We start from the raw sequence: 15,000 nt of genomic DNA, 5'->3' as shown, positions 1-15,000 counted from the left end.
AGCGTGTTCCACAAAATTACAATTACAAAAAATCAAACTTAATTATTTGTTATGTGACTAGAGTTTTTTACATTAATTGCTGGGGGAAAACATTTCTTGTTAATGTAATCTGTACAAGTAGTTCAAATTAATATAATATAGAATATGTAATACAATTCTGACATATACTGAAAGCTTCATTTTTAACACTTACTTTATAATATGTATATGAATTTCTTTGAATTTCTATTGAATTGCAATTCTGCTTCCTTTAATTCAAATTAGAATTGTAATTCAAGATCCTGTTTTTGACATCAATTCAAATTCAAGAATTGAATTGGAATTTAGAAGTCATTCTCAATTCAATTCTGAATTGTGCACAAGCCTGGTACTAGCTGAGAGAGATGCTGCAAAAACTGTCACGGATCAAAAGTGATGGGCGGCTATATATTGACACCTCTTTACGTTGATTGGTTTCTTCTCGAACTTAGTTAAATACATTTCATATTTTATAGACCGTTTGAGCAGTAACAACATAAACAAGTGGCTGTCGTGGTCCGCACGTAACTCCCGGTAAACTCCGCTAAGAATAAATAACAACATACGTTCTTTAAACTTAGTTTATTTATTAAAAACAACACACAGATTAAAAACAACACATAGACCTAGAAAACCAAAACATTTATTTTCGACGAGGCATTTGTTCAAGAGATTAGTTTAGCAACTAGTCAGACCATTAAAAAAAAAACAAACCTGGAAGTAAAGTTCGGATCCAGACGTGTATCGCGTCAGTGCACGTGCCCAGTTTTATGGCATTTTATAAAATACATTAATTTATCATGAATTCTGTGTAATTAAACCTAAAAAATAATAAGCCAACTAACCAACAGCACTACTAGGTATAATGTTTTGTTTAATTAAAATATTACATTTAAAACGCTTAAAAAGTTTGGGAACCACTGTATTAGCAGACACTCATAACAATGTCCAAAACCTGCCATGAGAGGGCAGCACTAAACCATTTCAGTTAAGAAGTAGTTTTATTTTACAGGAAAGAGATGTAAAATAGAGATCAGTTTAGGGGTGTATCTTAAAAAAAATGCTTGGTGTGTTTTGTTTTTATGAACCTTTTTCTCACATTCTGTTTTAACGTGTTTTTTATGTCTGATGAGTAATGAACTAACTTTTGCAACTGTTTTGGTTATTTTCTAATAAGCCTGTTTATGTGTGTGTGTGTTCTCAGGTTTTACAAACTGCATGAGAGAAAGTGTGAGCCCATCATCATGACTGTGCCACGAAAAGTGAGCATTTTGATCTCTCTTGCCATCTTGTTTTAAGGCTACACAAACACTGCAGGCAGGGCAGTACATCCTGAGCCACAACTTCCTCCTACTTTGGCTTCTGTTTCCGCCACTGTCATAGAAGTAGTTCAGCATTAGTTCACCAAAACCTGTAGACTAGTTTAACAGATCCTGTTATGAATAGCAGCTAGGCTGTTCTTAAATTTGGTCCAGTTTGAATCTAGAATCAATACCTTATCAGATTGCATCTTGTTACATTTGTATTATTTGGCTTTAAATCTCAGTATTTTAATACTGTATGTTATAGTTGCATCAGCAGCACAAAATACATAGGTTTGATTTCTAAGGAACATACTGTATATGAATTAAATTTTATACTTTGAGTGCATTGTAGGTCACTTATAAATGATAAAATACCTTAAAACTAGAGAACAACGTTAGGTTTTACTTGAGACTGATAAATAAATTATAATTTATTTAGATTTCTGGAAGACCCAAAAAAGCTACTATTTTTAAATTTTTTTTATTATAAAGATCTGAATGATTTATATTCTGTGTATGTCAACTACTAATAACACCCTTTCTTCTGTCAGTCGGACTTGTTCCAGGATGATCTGTACCCTGACACGGCGGGGCCCGAGGCCGCCCTGGAGGCTGAAGAGTGGTTCGAGGGAAAAAATGGAGATCCCATCCCAATATCCCTGAAACACGGATACGTCCCTGGCAAGAACCGTGACCTCAAAGTGGTCAAGAAGAACATCTTGGACAACAAGATCACCAAGAACACGGAGAACACCAGCCATGCCCACAAGTCCCATGCCACCTCAACGCCATCTATTGTGAGTGAGATGTATTTACTCGCGGACCTGTTCATGATCTCTTATCTCCACATTTTCCACAATGGTCCTATAGCTCGACTGATAGTGTGTAGCATTGGCAACTTTGGCAGATTGTGGGTTCGATTACCCGGGACCACAGATACTAAAAGTCTGTGCCAAATGCATAAATATAACGTCTCCGATTATCTATATGCTCTAGGTTCTGATTTACATCGTACTGGTGTCATGAAAATGTTTGTGATGATGTTTAGGGCCGACTTCTTTATTTTTTATTCATGTAATGTTTTCACAGTCATCTGAGATAGATGTTGTACTGTAGGTCCAGACCACATCCCTATTTAACCACATGACAGCAACACCACATGTGCGCACGGCCTGCTAAACTCGGATTTTTATACACAGGGCTGTAATCACGGAAACATTCAACCCGCCCTACAGACACACCTAGTGTTAGCTTCTACTCATTTTACCTACAGATTAACCTATCATATGGGCACCGCTAGCTCAGAATTAGTTAAATATGGGCCGTCTTTCTGTTATAATGTAAAAAATGATTTTTAATCGGTCATTAAATAGGAATAGCATCACTCTTAAACCTAGGCCCTCTTCTTCAACAACTTATAAATTAATATTATAATAATTAATACCTAAATGGTACAGCTGAATTACATATGCAGTTTTTGAGCTTCAAACGTATAGCGTCATAAGGTTATGTGTTTTGTGGAGCAATAATAATGTAGACAGCAGTGGCGGCTCATGACTACTCATCCGAGGGACGCAAATTCAAAATATGTGTTTGGAGTGTCATGTGTGTTGCTCGTGTTTTCAAAATGTGTGTTTGTTACATCATGTGAATTATGTGCATCACATGTTTTATCAAAATAAGTGCCTTCTGCACACACGTCAAAACCGTTGATGATTAAAAAGACGGTCACGTTCACAAAATACCCACACTCACTTAAAGGATTGGTCCATTTTCTTAAAAAAAAATCCTGATAATTTACTCACCACTATATCATCCAAAAAGTTGATGTCTTTTTTTGTTCAGTCGAGAAGAAATTATGTTTTTTGAGGAAAACATTCAAGGATTCTTCTCATTTTAATGGACCCCAACACGTAACAGTTTTAATTCAGTTTAAAATTGCAGTTTCAAAGGACTCTAAATGATCCCAAACGAGGCATAAGGGTCTTATCTAGCGAAACGATTGTCATTTTTGACAAGAAAAATAAAAAATATGCACTTTAAACCACAACTTCTCGTCTTCTTCTGGTCGTGTGACGCATCAGCGCGACCATGCGCAATACATCATTGCGTCAAGAGGTCATGGAGGACGTATGCGAAACTACGTTTACAAGTGTGGAGAAAGAGGACCGTTCCGACGTTGTTGTATGTCGAATGATGCTAATTAATGTTTTTGTGTCAGTTTATTGTTTAAAATGGTTAGCAAATATATGTGACACGTGACCTTTCCACGGCATTACGCACTTACGTGAGATTGCGCTGGCACGTCACAGGACCGGAAATAGATGAGAAGTTGTGGTTTAAAAGTGCATATTTTTTATTTTTCTTGTCAAAAATGACAAACATTTCGCTAGATAAGACCCTTATGCCTCATTTGGGATCCTTTAGAGTCATTTGAAACTGCAATTTTAAACAGCATTTAAACGTTTAAGTGTTGGGGTCCATTAAAGTCCATTAAAATGAGAAAAATCCTGGAATGTTTTCCGCAAAAAACATAATTTCTTCTGCACTGAACAAAGAAAGACATCAACATTTGGATGACATGGTGGTGAGTAAATTATCTGGATTTTTTTTTAAGAAAATTGTCTAAACTGCGTCATCAGTTGTCTGAAAAAATCACTATTTACTAAAAATGAATTCAAAAGGATGTAAGATACTTTTTGTCTGTGATCTTTGGCCTTTACATTTGTGTTTTTTTCACTTTGACAGAAAAACGAAGCCAAGCTGGACGAGGTTTTAAAAGAAATCAAATCTCTCCGAGAGCTGGTTAGCAGTCAGGAGAAACGAATTGCCAAACTTGAGGAGCAGTTGTCTAACAAGGACGACTAGAGGAACCCGTAATCCCCTTCTTCTATTCAGGCCAGGTGGGCGGGACCCGTCACTGCCAATCACCATGACATCGTTCCGTCTAAAGCCCGCCTTGCAAAGACTCCAACTTACATTCCAAGATAAATGTTTCTTTCCATTCGCAATCCCCTAAGACCTGTTTACAAATGTCCATTAGGAAACCGAGAAGCGCCTCGAAATTTCTTCTCATTTAGCTTTTACTCTCACTCCAAATTTTTCTGTAACAGCTGTGTTTTATCTGGTGTTTTTGAGTGGTCTTAAGTTTGTTTATTTCTTATTAAAAATTGTGACCAAGAAAATTGTATTGTGAAGCAGTTGCGTGAACTTACGATGAGCTCGGAGGCGGCAGCCGTCAGTATTGAAATTGCCCCTCTCCGCTCTTATGAGTTGCCAAATTTGTTGAGTTCTGTGTCAGCACCTTCCTGACAGTATTCGACTAGCTTTTCTTATGTCTTATCTCAACGGATTTGATAGTAATGCAGGGACGTGGGAAATCATTGGAAGCATTCATCACTGTTAAAAGTGTCTTTCTGGAACAAGCAAAATAAAAATAAAGATTTTAAACAGTTTAAAATTGGAAACTGGAACATGATACATGCACTAAAAGAAATTTGTTTTTGATTCAGGGACCCATGTTTAAAGTATTAAGATAAAGAATCCATATTACTCTTCTTCCGACGACTTTTTTGGTGAAAATTGCTTGTAAACAGCAGGTGCATGCAGTCAGCTTTTACATTCAAATCTATTTCTCTACATTCCATATATATCAGGGGTTTTCAAACTTTATGATGCCAAGGACCCCCAAATATTATGCACCTTTTGTGAGGGACAACTTACTTATAATATAAATCAATTTATCTATTTTATGTATGACATCATAATTGGCTACAATTGGAATAATGCTGATTTATAAACCTGAAGAGAAACTTTTTAGTTCAAATGTATTTGTACACCGTAGAAAAGATTTATTGGTTTAATTTAAAAAATAAAAATTTAAAATTTAGTTAATTCAACTTAAAAATATTAGTTGACTGTAAAAATTGTTGTCAACTTATTTTTGAGTTCATTAAACTTAAAAATGTTATTTTGTAAGTTGAACCAAGCAGCCACGTTATGTAATTTTTTTGTAGCTTTACAATGAATACTGGCTTACAAACCTCAGTGAGTAACACTGTAAAAAATTACAGTATTACTGGGTATTACTGGCAACTAGCTGCCAGTAACTTACTGTAGATTTGACATTTATGTTATTTATTGGCAACAGTTTGTTCAAAGTTAAATGAACACAAAACATTTTCAGTTTTTATTTTCTACAGTAAGTTACTGGCAACCAGTTACATAATTACAGCAAATTTTTTACAGTGAAAATAAAGGGGACTGTAAAAAGAAAAACGCAAAAAAATACAAATCAAATATGAACAATTCTGGTGTGCAAGCAAGAAATTTGAGACCAAACAGATCCATTTTACAATTTGTCTTTATTTTCTGAAATTTTCTTGGGACCCCTAGAAAACCTCCCCAAGGCCCCCTAGTTTGAAAACCCCTGCTATTTACACATCTGCACTTTTTAAAAATGTTTATCTGTTTCCTAGTTGAAAACCAACAGCGTAGGTCTCATTTCGTAACTTTAGTATTTAGTTTCTATTCCCCAAAAAGGATGAGATCATCTTACGCCAACAACATGACCATAGATGTCCAAAGCAGTAGGGATTTAAGGTTTCTTAAATGTTCACAAAATGTAGCTGCTCTGCTTTACCAGCTTAATATTTTTTTTTACTTTGACACAGGATCGCTAATAACTCTTTTTTTTTTTTTGGTTTGCAACTTTTCGCTTTGCTGTCTTGTTTCTTTATCTTTGAGTTGTGGCGAATCAAAAACCAAACTTGTAGGAGGCTTTATCAACCTTAATTCAGTGAGTCATGACCGACTTCCTTTTCCTAAATGGTTAAAACTTTGTCTTACCCGGCTGCTTTCCTAGCCAAGCACAACCAGCACTCTCAGGGGACGGCTTTGGTCTAGTCAGCTTTTTTAATATGACTGTAATGGTCGTATTACGTGTGCAACGGCACGGCCGATGAAAACGCGGCAGGTCAAAAGAGAGGATATTTTCTGTGCATGCTGTCTTAAATGTTTTTTTTTAATCAGTGTAGTTTCCACACATCTTCCTGTTTGAATCACCGTCTTGTACATCTGAGGTTCTGAAAACACCTCCATGCTTCCAGTATTACTGTAAAGGTGAAAACACACACCACCTCCTCATCTCTTAACCACCAATCAATCCGCAGGAAATTTATTTTTAAACACTTTGCGTCCAACAACTCAATACCTCTGATATCTTTCTCTTTGCTTTCGCTCTTTCTCACGCTCTTCTTCGGTGAAGCTGGGTGAAATGAGAGGTTTAAAAGAAGTAGGGAACGTATTTATGGGATGGATGGAATGATGTTAGAAAAGATTGAAGAAAGTCTATGAAAACATCCAATTGTAGGCTTTATAGTAAAGTTTGGTGAAGTCTGACTTGTTCACACTGTCAGTCCAAATCTGATTTTTTTTACATATTTGTTTGAAATCTGATCATATTTGGCATGTGCACTCTTAAAAAACAAAACATTTAATGTTTTGTCCTTAACAAAACACATCTGTTACACAGCAAAATCACTGGTGTTAAAATAACACCCACGGTGTCAAATTTAACACCGGCAAAGTGTGTATATGTGTCCACACTACACTGTGTTAATTTAGTCAAAAGTGTAGTGTTAATTTAACAACACCCATAATATGTTAATTTAACACTCAATATTGTTAAATTTTACACTTTGTTCAACACTATTCATTGTTGTTTCCACACTACACTGGTGTTGGCACACAAATACAGTGTTAAAAATTAACACTCCTAATTTAAGGTCAACACCAGTGTAATGTGAATTCAACAATGTTAAGTGTTAAAATACTGAGTAATAGCCACTTTTGTTGCTAATGGGTTGTTTCTATAAAAGAAAAATGACAAGAAATATTGCAAAACCTCTTTTTATTAAAGTAAATCACATTTAATATTTACATTGATACACACAACACTTTGCATTTAACACTGCTTATTTAAATACCTCAGCTACAATTAGACACAGAATACAATATGGAATAATGAAAGTTATCTTATACCACAGCGCAGTGACATGAAAACCACTTATTATAAGGTCTTTAATAAATCAAATGAGAGTTAAAAAAAATTAGCCACCCTACTCAAAACGTGAACATTTAAATACATGCAATTACCTTATCGGCAAGCAGAAATGCTTATCCTTCACAATACTAAAGATTTTTCCATAACAAAACAGACATTTCAATTCAAAAGACGTTTCATTTTTCTTAAACACGTTCCAACCTGGTATTTAGTTCTGTAGTTGTTTTACTCATGATGTAGTGGAAGGCTGCATCAGTGGTCTTCATCATGCGGGGAATGGCTTTTTGGTCCAGAATGATGCAAAAATTCTGGATGCAACTTTTGTTCCCAACACAGAGCAGGCAGGGCTGTGCTGATTCATCCCCCTCAAAGCATGGATTGATGCTCATCACCTAAGTGTTTTAAAAGAGTGTATTAGATGAATGTATTTGATGTGTATTTATGAACTTGTATGCATTTACATGAGGTGAACAATGCAAGCAAACTAACTGCTGAATAAATAACTAGAACAAAATACCAAAAAACTTACACAGCACAATCAGTAGCTTCAGTTGCACATTGACCCTCTCCAGTCTTTCTTCCTTTCACAAATGAAGGCAAGAGGTGAATGAGCCAGGGAAGAGCTGCCACATAACTGTCCCGTCCTAGCAAAACAGAATTTAAACACCATGAGTACACAGTTAAACTTTAAAACCGTAAAAGTAGCAAACCCATTTACACTTACCATATTTAAACTCCTGTTGACCAGACAGAGGGTCATTCATATCCTTCTTGGTTAAAACTTTTAGCTAGCAGTTTAACTGTATACCAAACTAACAAGGGAACAACGTAACACAAGGTAGCTCTGATTAAACTGAACCAAATAACGAACAAAGTGGAAATAAAATGGGGAAAATATCTTATTTAGGTTTTTTGGCAAATGGCTGCGTAGAGTCAGACAGAGAAATAACAGTTTAATTTAGCTAAACCATGTGAATATTATGAGATTTACCTGCTCTCTTCAGTCCTCCTTTGAAAGAAAATGGCGGTAAAATCCCTGACAGGAAATGTTTAGTGGAGGCGTGGCTTGATTTACACCGCTCAGAGTGAAATCTGATAACACCCTTGTTTTACACTGACACTGTCGTGGATATAACACTAGCCTAGCAATGGCAGTGTTATCTTATTACCAGATAGTGTTAAAACAGCATCAACACTGTGTATTTAACACCATCCCTGAAAATTTAACACTGGTGATTTTGCTGTGTATTTTTGGAACAACACAGTTTTTGTTGTTTTGACTAATTTATTTGAACGCAAAATCAACACGAAATGACACATATTGTGTTAAAATAACACATAATGTGCGAAATAGGATAACACAAAACAATGTGTAAAAAATTGACACATCCTTTCTTAGTATGTGTGAATGGCAAAAAGTAAATTAATAAGTACTAATCCATTTTAAACTATACTCACATAAAAAAATGGTTCAAGTTGCCTTAAACTTTTCAGTTAATTCAATTTAAGAATATTAGTTGTTTTTTGGGCTATTTTGCCTTTATTTGACAGGACCTCGAGCAGGGAATCGAACTCGGGTTGCCAAAAGTGCATCTGCACCGTGTCGGAGCACTGCCTACTACAACTGGATCCGACGACACAAAATTTTAACAACTTTTTGAGTTAACTAATATTTTTAAGTTGAACCAACACATTTTTTAACTTATTTCACAATCTCACACCATGTAAAACTCAAGCGCATGTCAGACGTTGCACCAGAAGCAAGATTGTTATGTAAAACGACACACATCTGAACAGTTACACAATAGTGTGGACAACAGTCATTTAAATTGGATATGCACAAGCATCGAATTTAAACTGACAGTGTGAACATAGTCTTGGTGAATGCATTGGGACACCAACTTTGACCTGCTTGGGCCATGATTATCAGTTTTGATGTGTGATTGGTCCATGCATGGTTACCAATGATTGTGTTTTGTGACCTTGAATGTCTTTCAAAGCATCGAACGATTGGGATGAAATACAGGGGTTATCGTAGGTTGAAAAGAAAATGCAAGTGATAGATTTTGATGCTTTGTATATACTTTATTTTTTTGGCTGTAGGAAGTTTGGCGATTTTTAAAGAAATACGTTTCCCTCACCATCATCCACACTGTGAGCCTTGAATGTTTCCAATGCTAAAAATAAAATGAGAATTGAAAGGAAGGAAATTCTGTTTTGTGGATGACTGTCCCATCTTTGTTTGTTCATCTGCTTCAAATATAAAGATTCTTACGGATTACCAGAGAAATAAAAAGTCAACTGAAGAAATGATGTCCTTCGTCTCTTTCATTTTGTCTACGTAAACCTGTTTTTGAGAGGATGTGATCATTTAAATATGGTTTCTGCCCTTGTAACTCACTGGATTGGGGAAGTAAGATCTGATATTTAAAAAAGTGGCTTGCTCATTCGGGTTTGCGTCACAGTTTGAAAACCTCAGCTTTAGCTTCACACTTCGAAGCTTAACTTCCTGTATCTACAGATAGTGGAGGTTTGAACACACAGTTACATTTTGAGCCGTGCACGAGGGGCTTAACGTTTCTGTCGACCTCCAGAACAACACAAGGTCAACCGTATAATCAAAAGGTCAGTGTTATTTTCGATTGTGTATAGTTTTAAACATTTATGGCAAATACAGATAACAGAATAGTTAATATTGTGTCGTGGTTAGGATGTATTGATATATCCAAGAGGCATGGATGGAAATTTCACAATGTGCCATAAAAGTGTATCAAGTAAGTAAGTTAAGGGAGCATAAAACATTGTATTTTACATGAAAGGCCATAGCACATGTTTACTTCGTCAACTTGTTTTATGTATAAGAATTATTTTGTTCTCCTATTTTTGGACCTCCATAAGTTCCTCTACACTGAATACTTTCGTAATCAGACAAACATTGAAGTTAAAGAGTGTTTGCGTGTCTAAACCATGTTTGCGACACTCTTGTCTTTATGCAGATGATGACTAATCGGCTTGGGTGTTTATCAGTTCTTGTTTTACTGCTCGCTTTGAGCAGTTCGGTCACATCAAGAGATCTCAGGATGAAAAGGGAAAATCATCGCGATGCAACAACCACAAACACAACTGAAGGACACGGTACGGAAAACGTAGCTAAAGCTCAGGATTTAAATGGCACCACTGTCAAACCTTTTGCTTCGGGTACCCCACCGGTGATTGAGATGAAAACCGGTAAACTTGATGGAAATAACTCAGCGGTGAGTATGGATCACCAGCATGCCTCTGATTTGAACCACACCCAACAAGTGAACAAGACTTCTGAAACCGGCAACCACACCGCAGGAACTGAGAATGTGACGACCCAGGCGCCAGCAGGTATTGAGACAACTTTGTACACCCAGTCACCAGCAACAAATGACAGTAATGGACACACTTCACAAACAGGAAGTGCTGCCCACACATTTCCTTCAACGTCAGTGCCCGGTAAAGTAATGAACACGAAAGCTTCTACAACAAATGCAACAAAACTCTCCACTGCACTGTCCCCTACAACCCAAAGTACCACTACAAAACAGACTTCGACCACGGGAAAGGTTCTCACTTGTTCCACCTCCTCTCCTCATAGGGACGGGCTTGTGAGTCGGTGTCTCATCGCCATCGCTTCGATGGCCGCCCTGACGACTATCTTTGTCATAAGCACCATCTGCCTGGCTACGAAGCTCTCGAGTTATAGATATAGAAACAGGGCACGACTTCTCCAAGAGACGGAGATGGTCTGCATTTCTGCTTTGATGAATGATACCGATCATCCTGTTCCAAAGCCAAGGCACCCCAGAAGTAACGGAGCATTGATCCCGACCACCGAGGATGGAGATCTTGATGGAGATAATCTCACTCTAAACAGCTTTCTTCCTGATTCCGAAGGCATGATTTAGATGCTTCCTCTGTATGTACTGATCTCTGTTGACTCATTTATCTTAAAGGTGTGAATGTTTCCAAGTAGTCCGCATGGGTTTATTTGCTTGATCAGGCGTAGTTAAGCAAATGTTGCCTTGCGAGACTGAAACTAGCTGCACCACACCATTTCCACTTTTTGGGGAAGTTCACCTGTTGAAATAATTGCAGACTTATTCCGCAATACAGAACAGCATCTCATACCTAATTGCTTGCAATATTATTTAAAGCTGCACTGTGTAGATTTCAGCGGCATTTAGTGGTGAGGTTGCGACTCAGTCCACTGCTCACACCCCCCCTTTCGAAGTACAAAGAGAAGCTACAACAGCTGCCACAGGAACAACATGTTGTCTGCAGGGCAGTTTGTCCATTTAGGGCTACTGTGAAAAATATGGTGACGCAAAATGACGACTTCCATGTAAGGGGAACCGCAGTGTATGTAGATAAAAACAGCTCATTGTAAGGTAATAAAAACTTTCATTATGTAAGGTCTTTATACAACACTGAAAGCATACCGTATTTTCCGGACTATAAGTCGCTATCAGTCAAAAATACGTTTTGAAGAGGAAAAACATATATAAGTTGCACTGGACCAGTGTTGGGAAAAGTTACTTTTAAAAGTAATGCATTACAATATTAAGTTACTCCCCAAAAAGTAATTGCGTTACTTTTCATGTAAAGTAATCCTTACATTAGAGGTCTTCACGGGTCCACTTAGATCCGAAAACCCGAGGTCCGACCTGAGACCCGATCAAGTTCGGGTCTAAAAGTTTCACATGTGCCTCGGACACGGGTCGGGTACAATAATAGCGGCATCGGGTCTCGGGTAATTTAAAAATGAATGTGTTTTTTCTGAACGGACCCGAGAAGACCCGAACTCTCTCGCCTGTGTGCGTCAATGTCCTTTTCAAACCTCTCATCTGTTTGCCAAGAGCGCTTGCGACATTGTGTGGTTGTCGGAAGGTTCATTTTCGTTGAGACAAACATGACAGTCAATTATAAATGTACATTTTAGCGGTTACGTTGGTGTCGTCGTCAGATAACAAAGTAAAACGAATGGAGCAGCTCGCCAAATTGGTTGCAAGGCCACCGGAGTTTCTTTCTGGCTGACTGCTGCGCGTGGGTCTGCAGAATGCACACGTCAGTGCCATTTACATTCAGTTCCAGTCGGGTTAAAACAAATTTTTCACTAGTTCGGGTCGGACTCGGGTCTAATTTTCTCGGGTTTGTCTCGGGTCGGGTCTTTCTTTAAAAAAATTTTATTTATGCACGTCGGGTTCGGGTATGAAGTGATTCGGGTCGGGTACATTTCTTTGGACCCGAGAAGACCTCTACCTTACATTACTTTTTAGTTACTTTTGCGTTACTTTCTTGGCTGAGGCTTGATCTCTTTCAGGCCTTGCAGGTGTTTTTTATGACTGAAAAGTTCTGCATTCAGAAATTGCATATTTCAAGACAAAAATGTCGAGCTCTGGCCTGCCATCTCAGTTTCGGACTCAGGCGTGTACGAATAGAGTGCATAATGTGACTACGTTTAGTTTAATTCAGTACATAATTTTTTAAAATCGAATTAATTAAACTAAAAAAGTAACTCAAATATTAATGTGTACATTTAAAAAGTAATGCGTTACTTTACTCGTTACTTCAGAAAAGTAATATTATTACGTAATGCACGTTACTTGTAAAGCGTTAACCCCAACACTGCATTGGACTATACGTGGCGCTTATTTAGAAAATTATTTCACAAAATCCAGTCGAAGAACAGACATTTAATCTGAAAAGGTAAGTTATTCAACTAAACAATAGCACAGAACAGCAGGCTGAATAGGTGTGCGTACATGTTAAAGTAACATAAACAGTTATTTCACGATACACAATAGCGTACAGAACATACCTGAGAGGCTAAATTAACACGACAAGCCAAATCAAGTTCAACAAGCTCCCGAAGTCATTCCGCATCACTGAATCCATTGAATTACATAAATACAGGAGCAGCATAGAGCGGACTCTCGCGGCTGTAGACAATACTGGTTTCTCTTGGTTCATATGAAATAATTTTGATGTATAGTCACACCTAACTAGAAGTTCCAGCCAGGACCCGCCAAACTATAAAAAAAATGAGACTTATAGTCCGGAAAATACGGTGGTTATGTATATTATATTTCATTAATATTTTATTTCTGTCATGCCAAAAATGCTCAATTAAGCAAAACTTGTATTATACCCGTGATAAACTTTTAACTCGGTGCCTGGTGGAATTAAATATTTATCCCAGCTCTTGAAAATTCTGCTTCTGTACCAAACATTAGGTACAATATAGCCGCACTGCTGGTTTATCAGTTTTCTATGGAGTTTCTCACTAAATAAAATAATAGAATAACATTAATCGATATTTGTGCAAGGTGTGTGCAAATGCTAGTTTTTCCTTAAACCAACATGGTTTGTTTGTTGTACAGTACAACAATAATAAACTTGGTAGTATTTTAATAGCTTTGTATTATAATAAATTCTTGTTTTGTATGACTATTAAACAATGTATTTAATCATTTCAGTGTTGAAATACTGTACTGCTGTCTTTGGAAAGCTCAGGAATAAGTTAAGCTTGGCAGAATGTATAGCTGAACATGTTCTATTCCTGTCTGTGGTCAGACTAGCGCTGTATAATTTACTTTAAATGGATGATGTTGGACTCATGTCACATTTTTCTATGTATAGCATGTCTTCATCATCGTAAATGTACATAAAATAAATGTAATCACGTGTATCAAGAATAAATTTCTCTTTTGTACAGAAGACTTTTTTTATTGAAATAAAAAAAACAGTTATGGCAGTACGCTCTTAAATCTAAAGGTGCTTTACAATGCTATAGATTAGAAGAACCATTTTTGGCTGAATGGCTGAAGAACGTTTAACATCCAAAGAACCTTTCTGTTTCAAAAAAGTTACTTACATTATAAAAAGGTTGTTCTGAGTACCTTTGAATGGTTCTTTGAGGAACTAAAAATGACATTTCTGTGAAGAACCGTTTAAGCACTTTTTTTTATTAAGAGTGCATGGCATTTTTAAAGCAAAGATCAGTGTTTTACATATTGTTACTTTCAGCATATTTACATTTTTGATCATTTATAAGGAAACTTGTTAATGCTACACTCTAAAAACGAACGGTGCTAAAAATAACTTTTTTATAGTCTGAAGGACCACTTCGGGAAGACAATGGTTCTGTAGATCAGTGGTTCTCAAACTGGGGGCCGCGAGATGGTGCCGGGGTGACATTTTATAAAATAAATTAATTTATCATGAATTCTTTGCAATTAAACCTAAAAAAATAAGACTACTAACCAACAGCACTACTTCATATCATTTAATATGTTTTGTTTAATCAAAAGTTGAGTTTTAAAACAGTTTCTTGTCATAAATTTTCTTTGGGGGGGCCGCAAAGGAATGCGCCATACAAAAGGGGGGGCCGCACCCTAAGTTTGAGAACCACTGCTGTAGATGTTAGAGGTTCTTTATACAACCTGACAAGGAACATTTAGGGAGCGTTTTTTTTAAAGGGGTCATATGAGATTTTTTATTTATTTAAATGAAGTCTTTGGTGTCCCCAGAGCGTGTATTTTAAGTTTTAGCTCAAAATACTCCACAGGTAATTCATTATATATGTTA

The 15,000-nt window shown here is 36.8% G+C and overlaps 2 protein-coding genes and 1 long non-coding RNA gene across 5 annotated transcripts in view; 2 read left to right on the top strand and 1 right to left on the bottom strand.

Annotated features, from left to right (window-relative positions):
* The window catches only part of LOC129439854 (coronin-1C-A), a 59,789-nt gene extending 54,987 nt beyond the window's left edge, over positions 1 to 4,802 (top strand). For all 3 annotated transcript variants that reach the window (XM_073860845.1, XM_073860847.1, XM_073860846.1), the window contains exons 9-11: positions 1,223 to 1,280; positions 1,874 to 2,119; positions 4,071 to 4,802. In XM_073860845.1, coding sequence (XP_073716946.1) covers positions 1,223 to 1,280; positions 1,874 to 2,119; positions 4,071 to 4,190 — 424 coding nt within the window. In that variant the 3' untranslated portion in view covers positions 4,191 to 4,802. The remainder of the gene's footprint in view (positions 1 to 1,222; positions 1,281 to 1,873; positions 2,120 to 4,070) is intronic.
* A 2,414-nt stretch (positions 4,803 to 7,216) lies between these two features.
* Positions 7,217 to 8,163, bottom strand: LOC129416854 (uncharacterized). Its single transcript, XR_012365441.1, has 3 exons — positions 8,111 to 8,163; positions 7,916 to 8,030; positions 7,217 to 7,778 (listed from the first exon to the last, which is right to left on the bottom strand). It is a non-coding gene; the product is annotated as an uncharacterized lncRNA (long non-coding RNA).
* A 474-nt stretch (positions 8,164 to 8,637) lies between these two features.
* Positions 8,638 to 14,130, top strand: selplg (selectin P ligand). Its single transcript, XM_055198714.2, has 2 exons — positions 8,638 to 10,011; positions 10,383 to 14,130. Exon 2 carries the CDS (start codon positions 10,383 to 10,385, stop codon positions 11,316 to 11,318), a length of 936 nt encoding a protein of 311 aa, XP_055054689.2. The 5' UTR covers positions 8,638 to 10,011; the 3' UTR covers positions 11,319 to 14,130.
* The last annotated feature ends 870 nt before the right edge of the window (positions 14,131 to 15,000 follow it).

The sequence above is a fragment of the Misgurnus anguillicaudatus genome, chromosome 22 (assembly GCF_027580225.2).
Source record: "Misgurnus anguillicaudatus chromosome 22, ASM2758022v2, whole genome shotgun sequence".
NCBI classification, from domain to species: domain Eukaryota; kingdom Metazoa; phylum Chordata; class Actinopteri; order Cypriniformes; family Cobitidae; genus Misgurnus; species Misgurnus anguillicaudatus.
Note: the sequence above shows the minus strand (reverse complement) of the source record. Positions and strands in the feature narration are given on the sequence as shown.